The sequence below is a fragment of the Stenella coeruleoalba genome (genome assembly GCF_951394435.1).
Source record: "Stenella coeruleoalba genome assembly, chromosome: 11".
NCBI lineage: Eukaryota > Metazoa > Chordata > Mammalia > Artiodactyla > Delphinidae > Stenella > Stenella coeruleoalba.
Genome location: NC_137157.1, coordinates 80,498,318 through 80,519,134, shown reverse-complemented (window position 1 = coordinate 80,519,134; position 20,817 = coordinate 80,498,318). Strand labels below are relative to the sequence as shown.

Sequence of the window (20,817 nt, the reverse complement as noted above, 5' to 3'; positions counted from 1 at the left end):
CATGGAACTAGATCCCACATGCATGCCGCAACTAAGAGTTTGCATGCCACAACTAAGAAGCCCACCAGCTGCAACTAAGACCCAGCACAACCAAAAAAAAGAAATCAATCAATAAAATAAAACAAATATTATTAAAAAAAAAACAAACTGCAGTGGAAGCCCACACCAGTCATTATAGATCTTTACGACACACGGCCAAGAATCACAGGGAAAACCAAGAACGTTAAGAATAACCAGCCCCAGTGAAAACAAATGATTTAGGGAAGCACAAAAAATATTTAAATAATTGTAATTATTGTCCTCAGAAAATGTGAGCATATGGTGCCTCCAAAACATTAGGAAAAAAAGAAAGAAAGAAATCTTGGAAATTAAAATATGATTGCGCAAATAAACGTTTCAAAATTGGCTGAAAAAGAAAAAAATAGGAATAAGGACCAAGCTGATAATCTGGGAAAGTTAAGGAATCTTGTAGAGCATAAAAGAGTCAAAGGGGGGACTTGCCTGGTGGTGCAGTGGTAGAGTCCGCCTGCAAATGCAGGGGACTGGGGTTCGAGCCCTGGTCTGGAAGGATCCCACATGCCACAGAGCAACTAAGTCCGCGTGCCACAGCTGCTGGGCCTGCGCTCTAGAGCTGGTGAGCCACAACTACTGAGCCCGTGCGCCACAACTACTGAAGTCCGCGTGCCTAGAGCCCATGCTCCACAACAAAGAGAAGCCACCGCAATGAGAAGCCTACGCATAGCAATGAAGAGAAGATCCCACTCGCTGCAACTAGAGAAAGCCCATGCGCAGCAACGAGGACCCAACGCAGCCCAAAAATTAATTAATTAATTAATTTAAAAGAGTCAAAGGGAAAATAAAACAGAGAATATGAAATAGGGAGGGTCATCCAGGAAGTCAAATAACTAATAAATGTAAGCTCTAGAAAAAATATCAGAGACAATGAAAAGGAAGAAATGATTAAAAAAAGATAGAGGACAATTAGTCACCTTGAGCTGAAGAAAGATGTTAAGTCCTTAAACTGAGAAGGTCTACTGTGTGTGTTTAATAGTATTAAATAAGCATATTGGCCATATTCTAGTAAACATCTATAATGTTATTATGTATTGAATTGTGCCTCCCAAAAATATATGTTGAGGTCCTAATCCCAAGGAAAACAACAGTGGGCAGTACTATTTCTGCCAGTGAAAATTCTCTGAAGCTCAGAGATACTTAAAAACTTCTCGAAAACAGATAATTTTAGCTACCAACACAAAAAGTTCCCAATTTAAACAAGGGCTCAAGCTGAAGCATTAAGGAAATAATAACAGCTCTAAGGCAACCCTAACGATCAATTGCACCACTGCCCAAATTTCCGTAGTGAATGTTTTCCTAATATTCATTATAAATTTCCCTTTCCAAAGCATACAATGTCTCTGTTTCTGTCCATCACTCACAGCAAAGCAACTGCACTCCTGTCCCATCTGAAGGACCGACAGCCTTGAAAAGTCCAGGCTGCACATATTTTAATAAATACTTAATCCTGCACCATGATCAAATCCCAGCGAGACTTTCATCCTTTTATGGCTGTTTCACTTATAAACTGGGTTTGCTCTAAACATTCAAAGTCAAACAGAAGACAATACTTCTTATATGTTGTTTTTTAAGCAACAGAAAATAACGAAAATTGTAAAACTGAAAGTTGCTCAAAACTTATTACAACAAAGTTTTCGCTCATGTTTAAACAAAGTTGGGGGGGGGTGGACTTAACCTCACCTTTAGGAAACAGGTACGTTAGATACAACTAACCAACAAGTGAGCATTTGTTGCTATGAACGTCACTTACACAAAGACGTGCTCAAGGAGTATTCTAATGATATCAGTGGGAATGGAATCCGATGGTAGCACCTCTGTTATTCCTAGCAGTGCAGCCCTCCTATCAGTGTGGTCAGGGAAGTCTCACCCCCGCACCCCTACCTCATGCATCTATGAGCTGCTGCCACTATTCCACTACGGCCAGCAGCAGGGACAAACCAGAATGAGAAGACTCCACCATCCCAAAGTTTATTGAAAGGGTTTTTTTGGTCTCCAAACTGTACCACTCTAGGTGGTATTTTCTAGTCTCTTGTCTTAGCACAGATTGCACGATATAAATTAACTGGCTAAAGTAAACCCTACTTTCTCATGTCCAAAGGTAAACTCTAGCCAAAGGCTAAATCACAATTTCTAGGCAATAAAAGAAAATTAACTATGCAACTGGGGAAAGGATTTGAGTTAAAATAAGTCAGCTGTGTAGATAATGACGAAACTTTTTCAAGCAATTGTAAAAATATTAATACCATTAAAGACATGGCCTGAAATAGATTCTCTGTACTGTCAAAATATTATAAAGATTAATTTGAAAGCAAAGTTGACAGTGTTGAGCTTCCCTGGTGGCGCAGTGGTTGAGAATCTGCCTGGTAATGCAGGGGACACGGGTTCGAGCCCTGGTCTGGGAGGATCCCACATGCCACGGAGCAACTAGACCCGTGAGCCACAACTACTGAGCCTGCGCATCTGGAGCCTGTGCTCCGCAGCAAGAGAGGCCGCGATAGTGAGAGGCCCGTGCACTGCGATGAAGAGTGGCCCCCGCTTGCCACAACTAGAGAAAGCCCTCGCACAGAAACGAAGACCCAACACAGCTAAAAATAAAAAATAAAATAAAAAAATAAAAAAGTTGACAGTGCTAATTTAGCTTCCTATATATTGTTTAAAAATTAAAGCAGAAGATTGTGACTAGGAAAAGAAAGGAATTAATTCATGATCTCACTTACAAGACCATTAATAACTAGAATAATATTTTTCAAATGCAACCAAAAATATGATTCAAACTTAGCTTCCTTTTATTTAGCTAGAAAAAATTCTGATATAAATAGTATATTGCAATGTGAACTAGGACGAATTCTTGGGGTTAATGGTTACCCCACCTCCCAACCCCCAATAAGGAAAAACTAATGAATTTACCAACAGTCAGTTATTCTTTGGGCACATAACTCCAACTTCTGTGTTTTAGTGGTCACATTAAAGTTTAAGATGTTTAAAAAATAAATGTTCCTAAGTTTCACTCCTAAGTTCGACTGAAGCTAAGATACTATCTTGTTAAGGGTATTTTGCCAGAGAATAAGCATATGGAGTTCTTTAAAAACTAATAAGAGAGAGGATGGGTTGTTATTAATTCACCTTTTATAGAGCTCTGCGCAGCGACAGTTCTCTAAAATGCGCTATCTTTATTCACAGGTATTGTGATTATTGGGCTAACCAACTAATTAGGCTTACAAATCCTGAAAATTCTCTAGATAAGACAAGACTTTGCAGTGATTTTAAGATGTAATTGAAATCTATTGCTAATTATTATTCATTAAGTCTTGCATATTGTGTGGAATTTTTAAATTAGACAAAATTACTGGTGGTAACTGCCAGACCAAAAATCTCTGAGAACACACATACTGCAGTGGTAAGCACCATGGAAAAAATGTGCTTAGAGAGATAAACTGACAGGAAAAAAAGTGCTTAGAGAGATAAACTGACAGGTAGGGGAAAAGGCAACAGAAAGTGTGAGCAGTAACTATAACGCTTCATTTATTGTCAAGCTCTCCTGTACAGGTCCGCAAGAGCAAGGACAGCTGGTGCACAAGGAAGGTATAATGGGGTTCTGAATCATGTCAAAATATCCAGGATAAATCTGTACCGAAACACTAGTGTTCTTAAATACAAAGAACACTAAAAACACAAAATGTATCTTTCTTGTTTGGTACTGAAACTATACTTAATTAACCCCTAAATTGAATAAATAAAACAATTGTATTACAGGTGTTAAACAGGATGTGGAGAAAAGGGAATCCTTTTGCACTGTTGGTGGGTATATAAATCGGTGCAGCCACTATGAAAAACAAGAGTATGGAGGTTTCTTAAAAATTAAAAATAGAACTACCATATAATCCACTTATTCTACTTCTGGGTATTTATCCAAAGAAAACGAAGGCACTAACCCCAAAAGACATACACACCCCCATGTTCAGTGCAGCATTATTTACAATAGCCAAGATATGGAAACAACCTAAGTGTTCATCAATTAATGAATGGATAAAGAAGATATCTTTTATATATATATATAACATATATACACACATACAGTGGAATACTATTCAACCATAAAAAAGAAGGAAATCTTGCCATTTGGAATAACATGGATGGATCTTGAGGTTATTATGCTAAATGAAATAAATCAGACAGAGAAAGACAAACATCACATGATTTCACTTATACATGGAATCTAAAAATCGAAACAAATGAACAAACAAATCAAAACAAAACTCATGGATACAGAGAACAGATCAATGGTTATCAGAGGAGAAGGGGGTTAGGAGGTGGGTGAAAAGAGTGAAGGGGGTCGACTGCATGGTGATGGATAGAAACTATACTTATTGTGATGATCACTTTGTAGTGTATACAAATATCAAATTATTATGTTGCATACTTGAAACTAATATATTGTTCTATATCAATTTTACCTCAATTAAAAAATATATATAATTTTATGGTTGTGCAAGAACTAGTATTGGCACACGTGACTAGTCATCTGGAAAAAATTAAGTTAATTCCATATCTTATACTTTACAACTAAATATATTCCAGATAACTCAAAATTGTAAACAGTCACACCAAAAACACAAACAGACAGAGAAACTAAAAACATGAAAATTCTCAATGGGAATTAAGAAACAGCATCTTATACTGATCAAGGCCACTCTGAAGATGAAAGAAAACCTAAGCCCGTGCGCCACAACTACTGAGCCTCTGCTCTACAGCCCGCAAGCCACAACTACTGAGCCCCCGTGCTACAACTACTGAAGCCCATGCGCCCTACAGCCCGTGCTCCACAAGAGAAGCCACTGCAATGAGAAGCCCATGCACCACAACAAAGAGTAGACCCTGCTCGCCGCAACTAGAGAAAGCCAGCGTGCAGCAACGAAGACCCAATGCAGCCAAAAATAAATGAATAAAATAAATGTTTATAAAAAAAAGAAAAGAAATTCCTGCATGCCAAAAAATATTGAAATGACAAATGAAAAATTGAGAAAAAATATTGGCTACTTATAGGCAAAGAGCTCATTTTCTTAAGAAATAAAGGGCTATCCAAACTATCGAGAAAAACAAAGCCTTCAGGAAAAGTGAGCAAAACACAAAAAGTGACAGTTCACAGAAAATACCAATGAATCAATCATATGGAAAGGTTTTGTTTTCCCTCACTCATAAGAAGAGAAACACACGTTAAAACTATAACAATACTTTTATTTATAAGATTTGCAAATATGTAAGAATTTGATAACACAGCACATTATCAAGGAGAAAGATACTCTCCTACATTGCTTGTGGCGTATAAATTGAACAACCTCTACAGAGGGCAGTATCTGTCAAAATTAGAACACCCAGAAATTCTACCTTCAGGTGTTTACCTTATTCTTCCTCATGAGCAAAATGACTGGAAACAACATAAATAACCAACAGTGGGGTTAAATAAATTAGAATATAGGCACACAATAGGATATCACGCAGCCAATGACAAGAATAGGATATTCACTCATTTCTTTGTATTCACCCAGGTATTTTGTTCATACAATAAATATTCACTGAGTACCTACCATGCTCTAGGCACAGTGTCAGGCTCTAGAACTTTGTAACAGATAAGGTACTTAGTTTTATTCTGCTTTGTGATTTCTATACATGTTACATCTACCCCCAATGTACTAGAAATTCATTGAGGGCAGGAAATATGGTTTGACAGACTGCAGTTCCCTTACAACTAGAATAATGCCTTTCAGGTAATGATGATTCATTATAAATAGTTCAATTAATAAATAAGTGAAAACCTTTATAAGATTTTGCCCTGTCTTCTGACTCATTCATATTTAATTTTTTTAAAGTAATAATGGAGGGACTTCCCTGGTGGTCCAGTGGTTAAGACTGTGCACTTCCACTGCAGGGGGCATGGGTTCGATCCCTGGTTGGGGAACTAAGATCCCACATGCCATGCAGCGCAGCCATAAATTAATTAATTAATAATGGAGTTTTTATATTTCCATTATTACTTTAAAACCATAATTACAGGGATGTATTATGTCAAGCTCTTTATACAATCAGCCATAACATCTAGATAGATGAAAATAGACATGTTTGTTTTAATAAAGACTGAATTTCTCTTCTCAAAGAATTAATGATTTACACACATTCGAATTTGGGGGGGAAACAACTGGCTTGAAGATGGATGTTCTTTATTCAAACCATTTGTACAAGATATTTTACAGAATTTCCATGTGGAAAAAATGATTATGTTTCCAACAAAGTACCCAATATTAATCCCCCTAAATCATTTGAAGATTATGAAACACATGGAACAAAATTCTTTTTTAAGTGAAGTAACATGGGAGTAATCCTTGGATGCTTTTTCTTGAAGTACTTCTAACACGTGCTATTGTATTTTATATAAATGAATAAACTGAGGAACAGTAACTGACCAAGGGCATTAACATCTTGATCAATATTTCGTACTTTAAAGGTATAAAACAATGTTTACTTAAACTTATTTGTGATAGTAGAGCATCACAAATGCCTGCTAACATGTCAGTCTAGAAGGGGTTCACACCTGCCTGTGTGACCCAGCAAGCTGTCTAACCTTGCTAACTTCATGTTTGCATCTGTAAAATGGGGCTAAGAATTATGTCCACATCATAGGGTTTACCACAATGTCTATCACTAATAAATGCTCTCTACTCCCAGCCAGGTAAGTGCTAATTTAGTAAATACTTTTGCTGTTTTAACTACCTTTTGTGTCCAATGTACAAATATGGAAGAGAGTGAAATACTTTTGATGATAGATGAGTTGAACCAATGTACTTGAGAGCACTTTACAAACTGAAAACTGTTATATAAATGTCACTATAATAGATACTATAATAGCTATTTGTATGTATAGGAGTATGTTTACCAATTTGTAAATGCACTGGAAATTTGCTTTATAAAAACTAAGTATTCTCCCGACTTGTAATATTTTTCTTAAATATGTATAGTCTTTGTTTTATAACTATAAATTCTTACATATTTGAATTATAATAATGCCCTTTTGTATTCTTAAAGAGTTGCTGAAACACGGAAATGACCTTGCACCTGAGTTATAAAATTTCAGACAGCTCCCTACCAGCAAGCCAGACTGCCATAGTTCTAGTTTATATGTCAGGGCTTCCTAAGATATGACTTCTCAGATATGACACTCAGAGGAACCTGGATTTCAAATCCAACTCAACTACTTGTTAATTGGGCAAGTTATTTAACCTTTCTATTCCTAAATTTCACTATCTGCGAAATATCTAGCTCATGAATTATTGTCAGTCAACAACATTCATAAACCGGCTTCATCAGAACCAGACACTTTTAGGCAGTAGTGATCAGTGAATAAAGCAAAGTCCCTGCTTTCATAGTTTATGCTCTAATGGGAGAAGCTGACAACAAAGAAGCAAACAAACAAGGTGCTTTCAAATAGTGCTCAGACAGTAAGATAGGATGGGGGGAGCTGCAACACTTCACTGAGCACTGAACTTTTGAACACGTGACCACCTGGGAGATAAGGATCCAAATAGTGGGAACAGCACACGCAAATGCCCTACGATGAGAAAAAGGCTTGTAGATGAGAGACAGAATGAAGGCCAGTGTGGGTGAAGTGAGGGTAGGGAAATGGGGGAAAGGAGTAGTAGATGAAGCTCAGATGATGAAGGGCTTTCTAAGTCATGATAAGGTATAGGCATCTTCAGTGAAATGGAGAGTTTTACATAGGTGAAAGATAGGGTTTGATTTACATTTTAAGATCACTCTAATTATTGTGTAGGGAATGGATTGTAGTGAGACTGGAGAGGTGGGGAGTTCAGCAAGGAGACTCTTCTGTAATCCATGTCAGATTATGGTATATTTGGACAAGGGTGCCCCACAAGAGAACACAAAAAAAGGTGTATTTTAGAAGTGGAACCAATAGAACTTGCTATTGTATTCAATGCAAGTGAACAAAAGGGAAGAATCATATGTGACTCCCAAGGTTTTAAGATTACTAACTGTAAAATAGTTATTCTTTACAACGGGACAAAAATCTGCCTCTTGCAGCTACCATATGTTAATTATAATCCTATTCCTGGGAACCTGTAAAAGAAGTCCATTCACACCTTGAAATGTTGGAAAATAATTATGTTCCCCCTAGGATTTCTTTTCTTTGTCTAAATATTTCAAATGTTTTCAATCACTACACAAATAAGAGGGGTTTAGATCCCTTTACTACTATGGGTGCTCACTTCTGAATGTCTCTCATTTTGGTTATGTGTTTTTCCATAAAAAGCATCCACCAACAAATAAAAAAAGATGTGGCCTACCCATTGCATAGCAGAATTTGCTTTCCACCTTTTTTATCCTAGACAATAGCTTTTATTAATGTCTTTTTGACAGATACTTCATAGTCATTGCCCCTCAAAATCTAGTAGATTAATACCTATGACGACGTAAGCTAGGATACAGTAAAGACCGTAAGAAAAGTATAAACGGCCAAATAAGGGTGAGTTCAGATCTGGACCTGGGAGTCAGAAATGGCTTTTATGGAGGAATTTGGACAAAGAATTTTTCTGAGTAATGGAAAAGATGCTGAAAGATGGCAATGGTGGAAACTGGAGAAAGAAAGTTATAGTGTAAGCAATGCCTGGGGCATAATAGTTCAGTTTGCTGGGTGGGGATGAGAAACAGTGAGCAAGGTCAAAAGAGGAGTTGGGCTGCGGTGGCCACAAACATTGCAACAAGGAATCCATCCTTAGTTTGTTAGACAAAGGTATGCTGCTGAAGGCTGAGGACTTTGTTGTTGATGTTTTTAAACCAACAGAGAGAATTTCACTTCAAGAAGATTATTCTGGTAGCAGATTTAAGTGAAGAAAGACAGAAGGAAAGTACATTGAATGCTTACAGTGGTCCAAAAAGGAAGCAAAGTGGGGTCAAACTAGGCCATTATGGAGGAGAAGGTGGGGGAAGTACAAATGCGGGGGATAGCGGGAATGGAATGTCCACAGCTTCCTAACTGTTCAGGTGGAAACAGCAAACAAGGAAGCGGAAGAAAACAGGCTTGCCATTTGCAGCAACATGGGCGGACCTAGAGATTATCATACTAAGTGAAGTAAGTCAGACAGGGAAAGACAAATATCATTTGATATCACTTATATGTGGAATCTAAAATATGATACAAATGAACTTATTTACAAAACAGAAGCAGACTCACAGACAGAGAAAACAAACTTATGTTTAGCAAAGGGGAAAGGGGTAACAGGGATAAATTAGGAATTTGGGATTAACAGACACACAGTACTATATATAAAATAGATAACCAACAAGATCCTACTATATAGCACAGGGAACTATATTCAATATCCTATAATAAACCAGAATGGAAAAGAATATGAAAAAGAATATGTATATTTATGTATAGCTGAATCACTTTGCTATATACCTGAAACATTGTAAATCAACTATACTTCAATTAAAAAAAAATGTTCACAAAGATAAAACAGATTTTATACCAATACATCACTCTTCCAAACCTACCCTGATTGTAGACTTAGATATAATTATTTTTTAGACTTCCTATCACATATGTCTTTTAGCATACAAAGAGACTAAAATTTCCTGTTAAATCATAAACAGTCGAGGAACTGGTAGAAAATGGAATGAAAGAATCTTTAGCCTGATCCAGTTTCAGTGACTGTTTTAAACCCCCAAAGCTCTGCCATCCTGCTCTGCAAGAGCTGATGTGAGTACACAGGGAACTCCACTGAAGCAGCAACTTGCAACTCGGAAGGAAAGCACAGCATGGAATCTCACCTGTGGCTCAAAGCTCTTCGCCTCTCGATTTGTAAGTGGTGTGAACAGCATGCCCCCTGTGCCCCGGGTAGGGCCAACTGGTGTCTTCCCTCAATGAATTTACTAAGTACTGAGGGAGCAAGAGCAGAAGGAAGAAAGAGGAGAAAAAAAGGGGAGGAGAGGGGCTTCTCTATTGGCGCAGTTGTTGAGAGTCCGCCTGCCGATGCAGAGGACACGGGTTCCTGCCCCGGTCCGGGAAGATCCCACATGCCGCGGAGCGGCTGGGCCCGTGAGCCATGGTCGCTGAGCCTGCGCGTCCGGAGCCTGTGCTCCGCAACGGGAGAGGCCACAACAGTGAGAGGCCCACGTACCGCAAAAAAAAAAAAAAAAAGAAAAGAAAAAAAAAAGGGGAGGAGGAAGAGGGGGGACTGCCTTAAAATGTAAAATATAGAAATATACTTGGCAGCAAACACAATGTATTCCTATGTAAAGTAAATAGCATCATCACATTTCTTTGCCTTTCCTTCAGATTATAGTTTTTGATGGTTAGTATATTTCCCAGCTGATTTGGTCCAAATGAAGATGCTTTTAATACTGTTTTATCATAACTTGAAAAGTATATTATTAAGAACTCAGAAGTTAAAGGAAAGCAAGAACAACAGAACCAGACTGACTTATAATTCCACCAGCCAGAGATACCATGTTATTTCTTTATTGATATCCTGCCGGACATTTTGCTATGTGCAACTTTTTTTTTTTTTTTTTGCGGTACGCGGGGCTTCTCACTGTTGTGGCCTCTCCCGTTGCAGAGCACAGGCTCTGGACGCGCAGGCTCAGCGGCCATGGCTCACAGGCCCAGCCGCTCCGCGGCATGTGGGATCTTCCCGGACCGGGGCACGAACCCGCGTCCCCTGCATCGGCAGGCGGACCCTCAACCACTGCGCCACCAGGGAAGCCCTATGTGCAACTTTTTAAAATAAAATTTAGCTTCTCTTCTGTGTCCTTCTTTATTTTATGGCAACGCATATGGTGGCCTCTTCCTTTACCTCTTCCCTCCCCTTCCTGAACTATTCTGTCCTAAAACCTGGAGGAGGAGCAGAGCAAAGTCAAATGCCAGCACTGGACAAGGAGTGCTAGGGGCCGAGGTGGTCCAGAGCACTCGAGCCCAGAAAGGAGTGGAAGGCATGTGCACAGGAGGCTGCCAGGAGTGGAGAATTAGACTTGAGTCGGGTGAGGAGGGCGTCCACGGCAGGGGACAGCCTGGCGCCACGTCAAAAGTGATAAGGGTATTCATGCAAACGAGTGACCCAGCACAGAGTCAGAGGCCACCCGGGAAGAGAGGCCGTCCCTCAGAGCAGCAGGGTGACGTGGACCAGTGGGAACTGCAGGAAGGTGGCAAAGGCCAAGCTGCCAGAGGATGCATCTTTGTGGGGCGTGGACCTACCTGGGGTGCCTAAGCCCGAGTGGGCCGTGACGAGGGGAGGGTGTGTGCAAAGGAGGGGTCTCGGATGTAAAGCATTAAAATTATAATTTTGAGGAGAACTGGCATCCTTACAAGTTGAATTTTGAAATCCAGAAATAGTATAACTCTCCATTTATTAAAATCTTTCATATCCCTCAAAATAGCAATACAATTTTATTCTCTTATGTTTCTTAAGTTTTCTCTTAAGTAATTACTGTTTCTATTACTGTTGTGACATATCTTTTTCACATTTTTTCTCCCTTTTGGATATATAGAAAATCTACCAAGTTTAATATTTATAATTAATCACCTAGATGAACTCTATTAATCTCTTAGTTTTAATAATTTTCAATTGATCCTCTTGGGTTATAACTGCTTTTGAATGTACTCAAATTAAAATTGAGCCATCATTAAATTTTGTTAATATTAAGTTACTTAAACCAAATTGCAGATGGGGAGAAAAGACTAAAAATATTTTACGTGGTCATTAATTAGTTAAACCATTTATTCATTTATCAAATATTTACTGAGCACATACCATAACCCTGGCCAAGTTACCTAATCTAGATAATTCTGTTTCCTCAACTGTAAAATGTAAATAATCAACGAGCCTACCTAAGGATTAAATGAGATAATACGTGTGAATTGCTTAGCATTGCAAATGGTGTGCACAGACAAATGTCAGCAGTGATGATGACCACGATAATGAAACACACTATAAGCTGCCCTTCCCAATGCCTGCAGAACCACCTGTAGTTGAGAGAATGATCCAGTTCTTCTGTTTGTTTTTTGAAGTCCAGCCCAGTCCATATTTCTTTTCCCTCCTCCTTTCTGACAGCCCTAATTAACTTTATTTAAAAAAAAGAGGACTCTATGAGAAATTCTTCCTACAATGTACTAACCTTCCCTTAGCTGTTATCCCCTTGCATTCCATTTTATTTGGAATTTCTGAAGCCTTGTATGCATAACAGAGTCTCAATGAATACTGATGAATTTCACACAAAATTAGAAAACTAAAAACCCCTCAGAAAGTCCTCCTGCCACATGAAGATGTTAATAAATCAGGCTACTTAACAGACAAGACAATTCCATAATGAAATCTGAGATAACAATTAAACTAAACTCATTTGTGTAATATCTTACTGAGCTATAGTAAAGCACCATATACAATATTAAATTTAAGGTTAGAAATATAATAATTTAAAAATAAATAAATATATTTTAAAATAGTTAAAAAGAAGAAATATAACAATTATATTCCCCTCTCAAAAAGGATGCAATTTCAGAGTCATTTGCTGATCACTGATCTTCAGCTTCACAGAAACCACACCTGCTCTCTTTTTAAGTTGAAAACTGGAAAGCTACGTGTATTGCCTATTAGCCAAAAGCCTGATTTCTTTCACAAAATGTGAAAATAAGTAAAATCTGACACTCTGACTTACCCACTTCAGCCAAAGTTCTGATACAGGACTCCACCGAGGCTTTCTGTGCCGGATTTGGCCAGGTGCAATTGTAAATTCTGAAGGCAGACTGAAGCAGCTGAATAAAAACTGGCTGATGTGTCTGAGAACAGAAAGAAAAGAGGCAAACAGGTCACTAAACCGTTAACACTCCTGATGCAGTATCTATGCATTATCAAAAAAGGCCCACCAAAATAAAATACTGTCGTGCCTTTTAAGTTTCAGTGCCACTTAATGAACATCTCATTCAACAAATATTTATTTTGTACCCATCTCATGAGAGGCACCACACCAGACACTATAGAAAACTGATTATTTTAACTATATTCTTCATCAGGAAAATATGGCATTTCTTGAAGCCAATGACATGGATTTAAGTATATTTTTACAATCTCTGGTTTATTTCCAAGTATAAACAGAGCAGGCATTTTGGGTTTGTTTGTTTCACTGCTTGTATGTTTTTGTTTCCTATGATCAGCAAGTAGAGGAGACAACAATTTTGACCTACAGAAACAATTTTACATGATTCTAATAGTTCATTCAAAAGTTTTCCCTAAAAAAAGTATAACTGAAATAATACTTTTATAAGAGCAATACACAATCACTGTAGAATATGTGGCCACGAAAATCACCAATAATCCTAACATGGAGAGATAATCAGTATAAACATTTTTAAAATAATTACTTCCTGAGTTTTCTTATGTATATATGCACATATATTCTTTACACGCACAAACCTGGATGACACTATGATGCAATTTTGTGGCCTGTTTCACTTTACATTGCTTCATGATCATTTTCCTTAGGCATCAATTTTTCTTTTAAAACATGATTTTTAATTGCTATATAATAAGCCATCTACAGATATACCATAATTTATTCAGCTATTCCCCTGTTTGTGGACATTTAAGGTTGATGTCAATTTTTAAGTATTATAAACACTTCAATGAAAATCTTAGTATATAAATCCCTACGAATTCTTTCGGGATTTACTAAACTGGAATTATTGAGTCAAAATGTCTATCCATTTAAAGAATCATTACCAGTTATTTCGACACTTGGCAGTCAATCTACAGATGTGAAAGTTCCTCTTTTGCTTAGAGGGAGAGCAAAAATAATTCAGTTTGAAGATGGAGCCTCTTTATTTAAAATAAAGCTTGGGAAACTCAGAAAGCGGCATAATAGGAAATAATAGGAAAGAAGAGTGATCTTGAGAAGTGTAGGAAAGGACTTCCAGGCGTATTGAAGTTTTCTACACTCAAATAAGGTACAGAAATTCTGTGTGACAGACTCCTTTTGTACTTGTTTGTTTATATTACCTGCAGGCTGGTACTGTTGTCTGAAAAGGGAGAATTAAAAAAGCCGCTCACAACGTTCATGATCGACTCAGTAACACACTTCTCCAGAAAGGTGTCTGCGTGTTTCCTGTCTGTAGTTGTGTTGCAAACCTGGAGAGAAAAACAAAACAACTCAATGTGTTCTATCTCATCTTTGAATTATAAGTCAATACTGGAACCTTCTAAAAATTGTCATGAAATGGTTGTTTATAACATTTCTTCTGCTTTTGAAAGTTGCTTTGAATAAAAACATTTCTGGGACTTCCCTGGTGGTCCAGTGGTAAAGAATCCGACTTCCAATGCAGGGGAGATGGGTTCGATCCCTGGTCGGGGAACTAAGATCCCACATGCCGTGGGGCAACTAAGCCCGCGTGCTGCAGCTACTGAGCCCACGTGCTCTGGAGCCCGCATGCCACAACCAGAGAAGAGAAAACCTGCATGCCACAACTAGAGAGAAGCCTGTGCACCAAAATGAAGAGCCCCGTACCGCAATGAAAGATCCCGCATGCCACAACTAAGACCCAATGCAGCCAATAAATAACTAAATAAATATACTTTAAAAAAAATTTCTGCCTGAAATCCATTCAAAGTTTATCATTCTGTAGTAGTTTCACCTTTAAGTTTGGTTGCCATTTCATCCTTGGGCCAGAATTCTTTCACAGACCCCAGCCCCTTCTTCCAGATCTGCTTCTCCCTCCTCCTGCACACAACCTTCTCCCTCCATCCTCAAGCCTAGCTTTGCTGGAAAACACTTTTCCACTTGATGTGAGGAAATCAAAGAGGAAACAGTCATTATAAGTACAAGAAAGTGGTGAAGGTGATTAATGGTGGCTCATATCTCTCTATACATTTTCACCTCTAATACCTGGCTCAGATTAGAGAATGCAAACAGAAAATATTTGGAGAGGAAAACAGAAAGATAAGAAAAGGTCGGGCTTCCCTGGTAGCGCAGTGGTTGAGATTCCGCCTGCCGATGCAGGGGACACGGGTTTGTGCCCTGGTCCGGGAAGATCCCACATGCCGCGGGGCGGCTAGGCCCGTGAGCCATGGCCGCTGAGCCTGCACGTCCAGAGCCTGTGCTCCACAACGGGAGAGGCCACAACAGTGAGAGGCCCGCATACCGCAAAAATAATAATAATAAATAAATAAATAAATAAAATAAAAGGTCAAACTTGCCAACAATTTTGACTGTTCATCCCCAGATTATCTGGGAAGCATGGAGGGTGTGTTCGTGCCTTCTTCTCAGAGTTGGCTAAGCAAGAAGACAGGACACTAGAGCAAAGGGAACATCAGCAAAGAACATGGGCTCTGACCTTTATGTGGGATTAAATGAGGCTGTAATTGGTCATTCTGCTAAACAAACTGTAAACTTCCAAACATGTCAGGGTTGACAAATTGCAAAAGCTAAGATACACGATTAAAACTGAATGAAAAAAAGTTGGGTGGTGAAAAAAAAAGAGCATGGAGATAAAAAAAGTGAGGGAGGGAGAACATAGGGTGCGAGGAAGGACTCAAGAACTGGGCAAAGGAAGAATGTTTAAATATCCACGAGATTACAGTGAGTCAGTATGGTGGCCAGATGTTCCAGATGTTCTTAGACAATTCGAATTTTTATGTAAGTTTTTTATTCTTTTCAATAGGTGATTAATCAAGAGTAAGGAAACATAATTTAATCTGATATTCCTTTAAAACCCTGCACACAAATAAATTCTCCAAAAACTCCCTCCTCAAACCACGTGCCCCAATGTTTCAGTCTGGAAAATAACAGTGTTTGCTGAATGGAGAGAGAAGAAAGAGCACAGGGTCTGTTTTGCTTCTAAGTCGCTTCCCGTCAGGGGCAGCTCACTTTTTCCCCATCTATTAAATGACACCTACCTGACAGGGGTGTCATCAGAACTAAAAGGTTTTTAGTGTGTCTAATCCCATAGTTACTGTAGAAAATGATGCAATTAAAGAAAATAAATTATGTCAAGTTATGTCATCTTTTAGTTATTGTTTCAGCACATAACATAATGCGTAGTAAATACAAAAGTTCAATAAATGTTTGTGAAAAGAATGAACCAATTAATTTTTTTTAATGAAAGAATAAGAGAGAATAAGAAAGGACTCATTTTATCTTAGTTTAACTAAGGGTTAGACTCTATTTGTAGAATATCAAACCTCAGGTTAAAATTTAATGTGGTCCCAGATCTAATACAAAATTGATTTTCCCATGATGGGTATTAAGTAGGATTTATTTCATTTAGTGTCTTACAGCACTGGCTTTTATGGTGAATTTTTCTGATACATAGGATAAAAGTATATTAAAGTTGAGTAAGTAGTTGAACAATTCTACCATAACCAGCCCAGAGAAGCTTCTTCCTCATCCAGTGACATTTCACACAATTGAACGGGGCTTTCTGGAGCTACTATAGAATCACACTACATTACCTGCAACTGATCATTTGCTAAAGAACCCCACAGATTTGCTTTAGTCAGTGGATTAATTAATAAAAGTTATCTATAATACTTCTAGATGAAGGCTTTCCTCAAAATCCTGGTCGTGGAAATTCTGGGTTTACACAACTATGTGGAACCTATTCCTCAATTCATTTGTACAAGAAATTCAAATAATGTTCAAGATACTTTTTATGCCTCAGATGAATGACAACTTTTTCACCTTTAGAGCCTGTATCTTACACTGTAATATTATGGACAGGCAAGAGATAAGGAAGCCACCTTTTTAATTAAAGTCCTTAAAAATTTTTCAGGAAATAAGGAACCTAATTATTAGCAATATTTCTTTATCTTGTCTTTTACTTATTTTTACTGTTTCTTCCCAATAAAGATTAGAAATGGCTCAAATAAAATTACATTTTATGTGTAATACATATATTTTTAAAGTTTCTGTTTGCAGATATTATTCACATACCATTATTTCCTATCAAACATTCCCATGTACCATCATTATTTAAACACTTATTTCAAAACGCTATATTTATTCCATTACTCTAATGCACCATCATGCTTTAATCCATTTTTGGAATGAGTTTAGTTAGGTATACGTAGATAAAAAATACAAATCATTTTCTTATTTTCTTAGCTATTTCTTTCCTGCGAGTCTTATGTGATTCCCCCCCGCCCCCCAATTATTGTTATTATACAGGATTATGCAAAATTATTATTTTTACTTTCAGATTTTGGGGGTATATGTCACCAAAAGAGGAATCACCAGATGAGGTTATATAGACAGTTCTGTACTACTTGCTGGGCTCATCCTCTAAAACAATAAATTTACAATGATATCAACAACCTATCTGTGCATACACAGGATGTTCCTTCATTACCATCAACTAGCTCTAGCTTTCGGGCTCTGGTTAGGTTCAGCTGATGCGACGCACTGGCAGAAGATCACAGAGTGGAAGACAAAGAAGTCAGGTACCTACTCTGCCTCTGCCTCTACCTGCATCCCAATCTCCATTCTCCTCGTTGAGGCTTCAGCAGTGTCTGTGTCTCTGGGTATAGCTTCTGCTGGAGCCCTTCTGCAATGTCTCCAAGTTCTCTCTGGGCTCTGGTAACACTGGTGCCACCCTTGCCCCTTCAGGCCTGGGGTGGCAATAGCTTTGCATTGTTACCAATTCCTGGATGCTTCCCTGTCACTCCTGGTTCCTTTAACCCTTCCCACACCTCTTGGAGTGTGCCATCTGTTTGCTGCTAGAACTGTTATCTCTGTAAATTATAATGACTTTTGCCAGTTTAATGATACCTAAAAGTTATTTTATCTGGCATTTCTGACATTGCTAACAAGGCAGGGCATTTTTCACATAATAATTTCATGTCTATATTTTGTCACGTAGAGATGATTCAAACCCTCTAAGCCACTTTAAAACGAAACATGGATAATGACTGTATATTACATATCAGTAAACGTATTTTACATAAGAAACTTTTCAGCAGTCATTTCACATGTATTTTCACATTCTGACTCTTTAGAATATTCCTTTCATTACATTTCATGGTGTAAAATAATTTTTAGCATTCAGGCACTGTTTTTTTCTATTTGGGTCATTTCCATTTGTTTAATATAAAGAAGGAAAAATCCCTTCCATGAAAGAAAAGAATATTCTGTACATTTTTGTTCTAGCTTTTTTTGGGAGTCCTTCTCCCATCTCCATCCACATGTTGACTCCTACTTAACTTTTAAAGCTATCTGAATTTGCTGCTGTAGGTGACCCGATTCATGCATTCTGATTAGTTTTTTTCCATACTGATATCCAATTGTCCTCCAAACATTGATTTAATAGTAATTTCTTGCCTCACTCTCAGGTTACTTGAATTTTATCTTATAGTGTATCACTAATCACTGTTTAAATCTCTCCTCATATCTCTGGTATGCTCCACGTATCATTATTTTTTAAGTATTTTAATTCAATTCTATAAGAATGAAATGATTTTCAATTTGTAATGTGTTTTACACTGGAAAAACGAGTCTACCTTCATTGTCCTTTCCAAGAAAAAAAAATCACCTTTTGAAATATCTGTCCTTTTCTGCTTCCAGATGAATTTTACTACGCACCTATAAAATTTCATGGACTATCACTTAGGGACATAAATTGTTAAATTAAAACTATTAGACTAGGAGTTAGAACAGGGAACCAAACAAAACAAAGTCCCTACTCTACTGAAACTCTGATTCTAATCAAAAGAGACACACAATATACAAATTAACAAACATATAAGTGGTAAAAATAGAGCAAATAAATAGACTTTCAGAAAAATAAAAAGCAAGTAGTGAAGGCAATACAGCAGGAGGAGTAGGTACAGAGAAGGATTACTATTTTATCTAAATTGCTTGGAGAACTTCTCTGTATAAGGTAACATTTTAACAAAGAACCAAAGGAAGTGAAGAAATAGCCATGGAGGTTTCTGGGGGAAGAGCAAGTAAAAATCTGTCTCCACCATTAGAATGTAAGTCCCTAGACACCAGGAGCTGCTCTGTCTTGGTCCCCACTGCACATGCAGTACCTTAGCACATAGTACGTATTTAAAATTATTGGTTGAACAAATAAACATTAAGCGTAATTTCTAGATATAATTATTTCTGAGATTTCTCCCCTTGTATATATGATGTCCCTTCTCTCTCCTGCTCTAAAAGTGACTGTTACTCTTCCAAAGATGACAGATTGGGTTAAATAAGTTATCATACATACACTGGAGCAGCCCTGTCCAAGAGGACTTTCGGCAATGATAGAAATCTTCTATATCTGGGTTGTCCAAGATAGTAACCACTAGACATGTGCTTATTCAGCACTTGAAATCGTTTTTTAAATTTTATTTTATCTAATTAAATTTAAATGTGGCAAGTTGCTACCCTACTGGATAGGGCAGCTCTCGCCAGTAATATACTTTTGATCATACAGACCACGGAATACAAATCTTAAAAATCATTTTTTTTATTCCTCATAGGCAGTAAAAATGTTCTTATAAATATCTGAGGTGATATCTCATATTTATTTTAATTTGCATTCCTTTATTTGAGGCCAAAACTTTTCCAAACATTCGCTTTTAATATCTCCTTTTTATGTGAGTCATCTGTGCCTACACTTTCTTAGAATTTTAAATTCATTTTTTAAAAGGTAATATATATTGATGTTAAGAAAAATATTAACTGTAGGAACCCTGTAAAAAATAGAAAAATACAAAATGGAAAACAAAAATTATCCATAATCTCAAAATCCAAACAAAACCATGGTTAACATCTTGGAATCTTTTCTTCTAATCTTTTTGCTCCTATATATTTTACATAAAAGAAATAATTCTGGATAAGCGGTTTTTTATTCCCCTTTTAATACTCATCACTCAATCATTAGCACTTCTCATATCATTAAAAATCTTCAGTGTTTCCCTGGTGGCACAGTGGTTGAGAGTCCGCCTGCCGATGCAGGGGACACGGGTTCGTGCCCCAGTCTGGGAAGATCCCACATGCCGCGGAGTGGCTGGGCCCGTGACCCATGGCCGCTGAGCCTGTGCGTCCGGAGCCTGTGCTCCGCGATGGGAGAGGCCACAGCAGTGAGGGGCCCGTGTACAGCAAAAAAAAAAAAAAAAAAAACTTCAAAAAATAATCAGTGATACTATAACTTAAATCTTTTAGATATATCATAATTTGTTGAAACATTTCTCTATTATTAAATATGTAAACTATTTCCTACTGTATTTTATTATAAAAATATGTTGAACTTCCTTGCCCATAAATCCTTGATATCATTTCTAATTATTTCCTAAGGACAGATTCTTGGAAGGTAAATTACTTGACACATTAAAAAGGTATGAAGGCTTTTTTTAATGTACTACCAAAATGCTTTTCAAAAAGAGCATAAATTTACTCTCATCAGCAAGGTATGTGAACCAACATTTAATATTACCGTTTTACTTTTATCTTTTTAGTCTTAAACTTTGACAGTTAGAAATTAGATCTTATTTTCCTTTTTATTTTCTTAAAATTATTAACAGTTGACTATTTTCTCAGGGATTTACTTGTATGTCCTCCTCTATAAACCATGAATGCCTGAATTTGGCTCATTTTATCATTAGATTGTTATAGTGCTTTTCTTATCTATCTATCTATTTATATGTTCTTTGTATAAAGGTTATTAGCCTTTTTTAATGTAGAGTAACTTTTTCTATT

At 37.4% G+C, this 20,817-nt stretch overlaps 1 protein-coding gene across 3 annotated transcripts in view; it reads right to left on the bottom strand.

The window, feature by feature from the left end:
* Positions 1-20,817, bottom strand: part of ITPR2 (inositol 1,4,5-trisphosphate receptor type 2) — a 527,231-nt gene that overhangs the window by 233,435 nt on the left and 272,979 nt on the right. For all 3 annotated transcript variants that reach the window (XM_079936794.1, XM_079936796.1, XM_079936795.1), the window contains 2 exons: positions 14,136-14,264; positions 12,799-12,919 (listed from right to left, as the gene is read on the bottom strand). In XM_079936794.1, the coding sequence (XP_079792920.1) occupies positions 12,799-12,919; positions 14,136-14,264 (250 nt within the window). The remainder of the gene's footprint in view (positions 1-12,798; positions 12,920-14,135; positions 14,265-20,817) is intronic.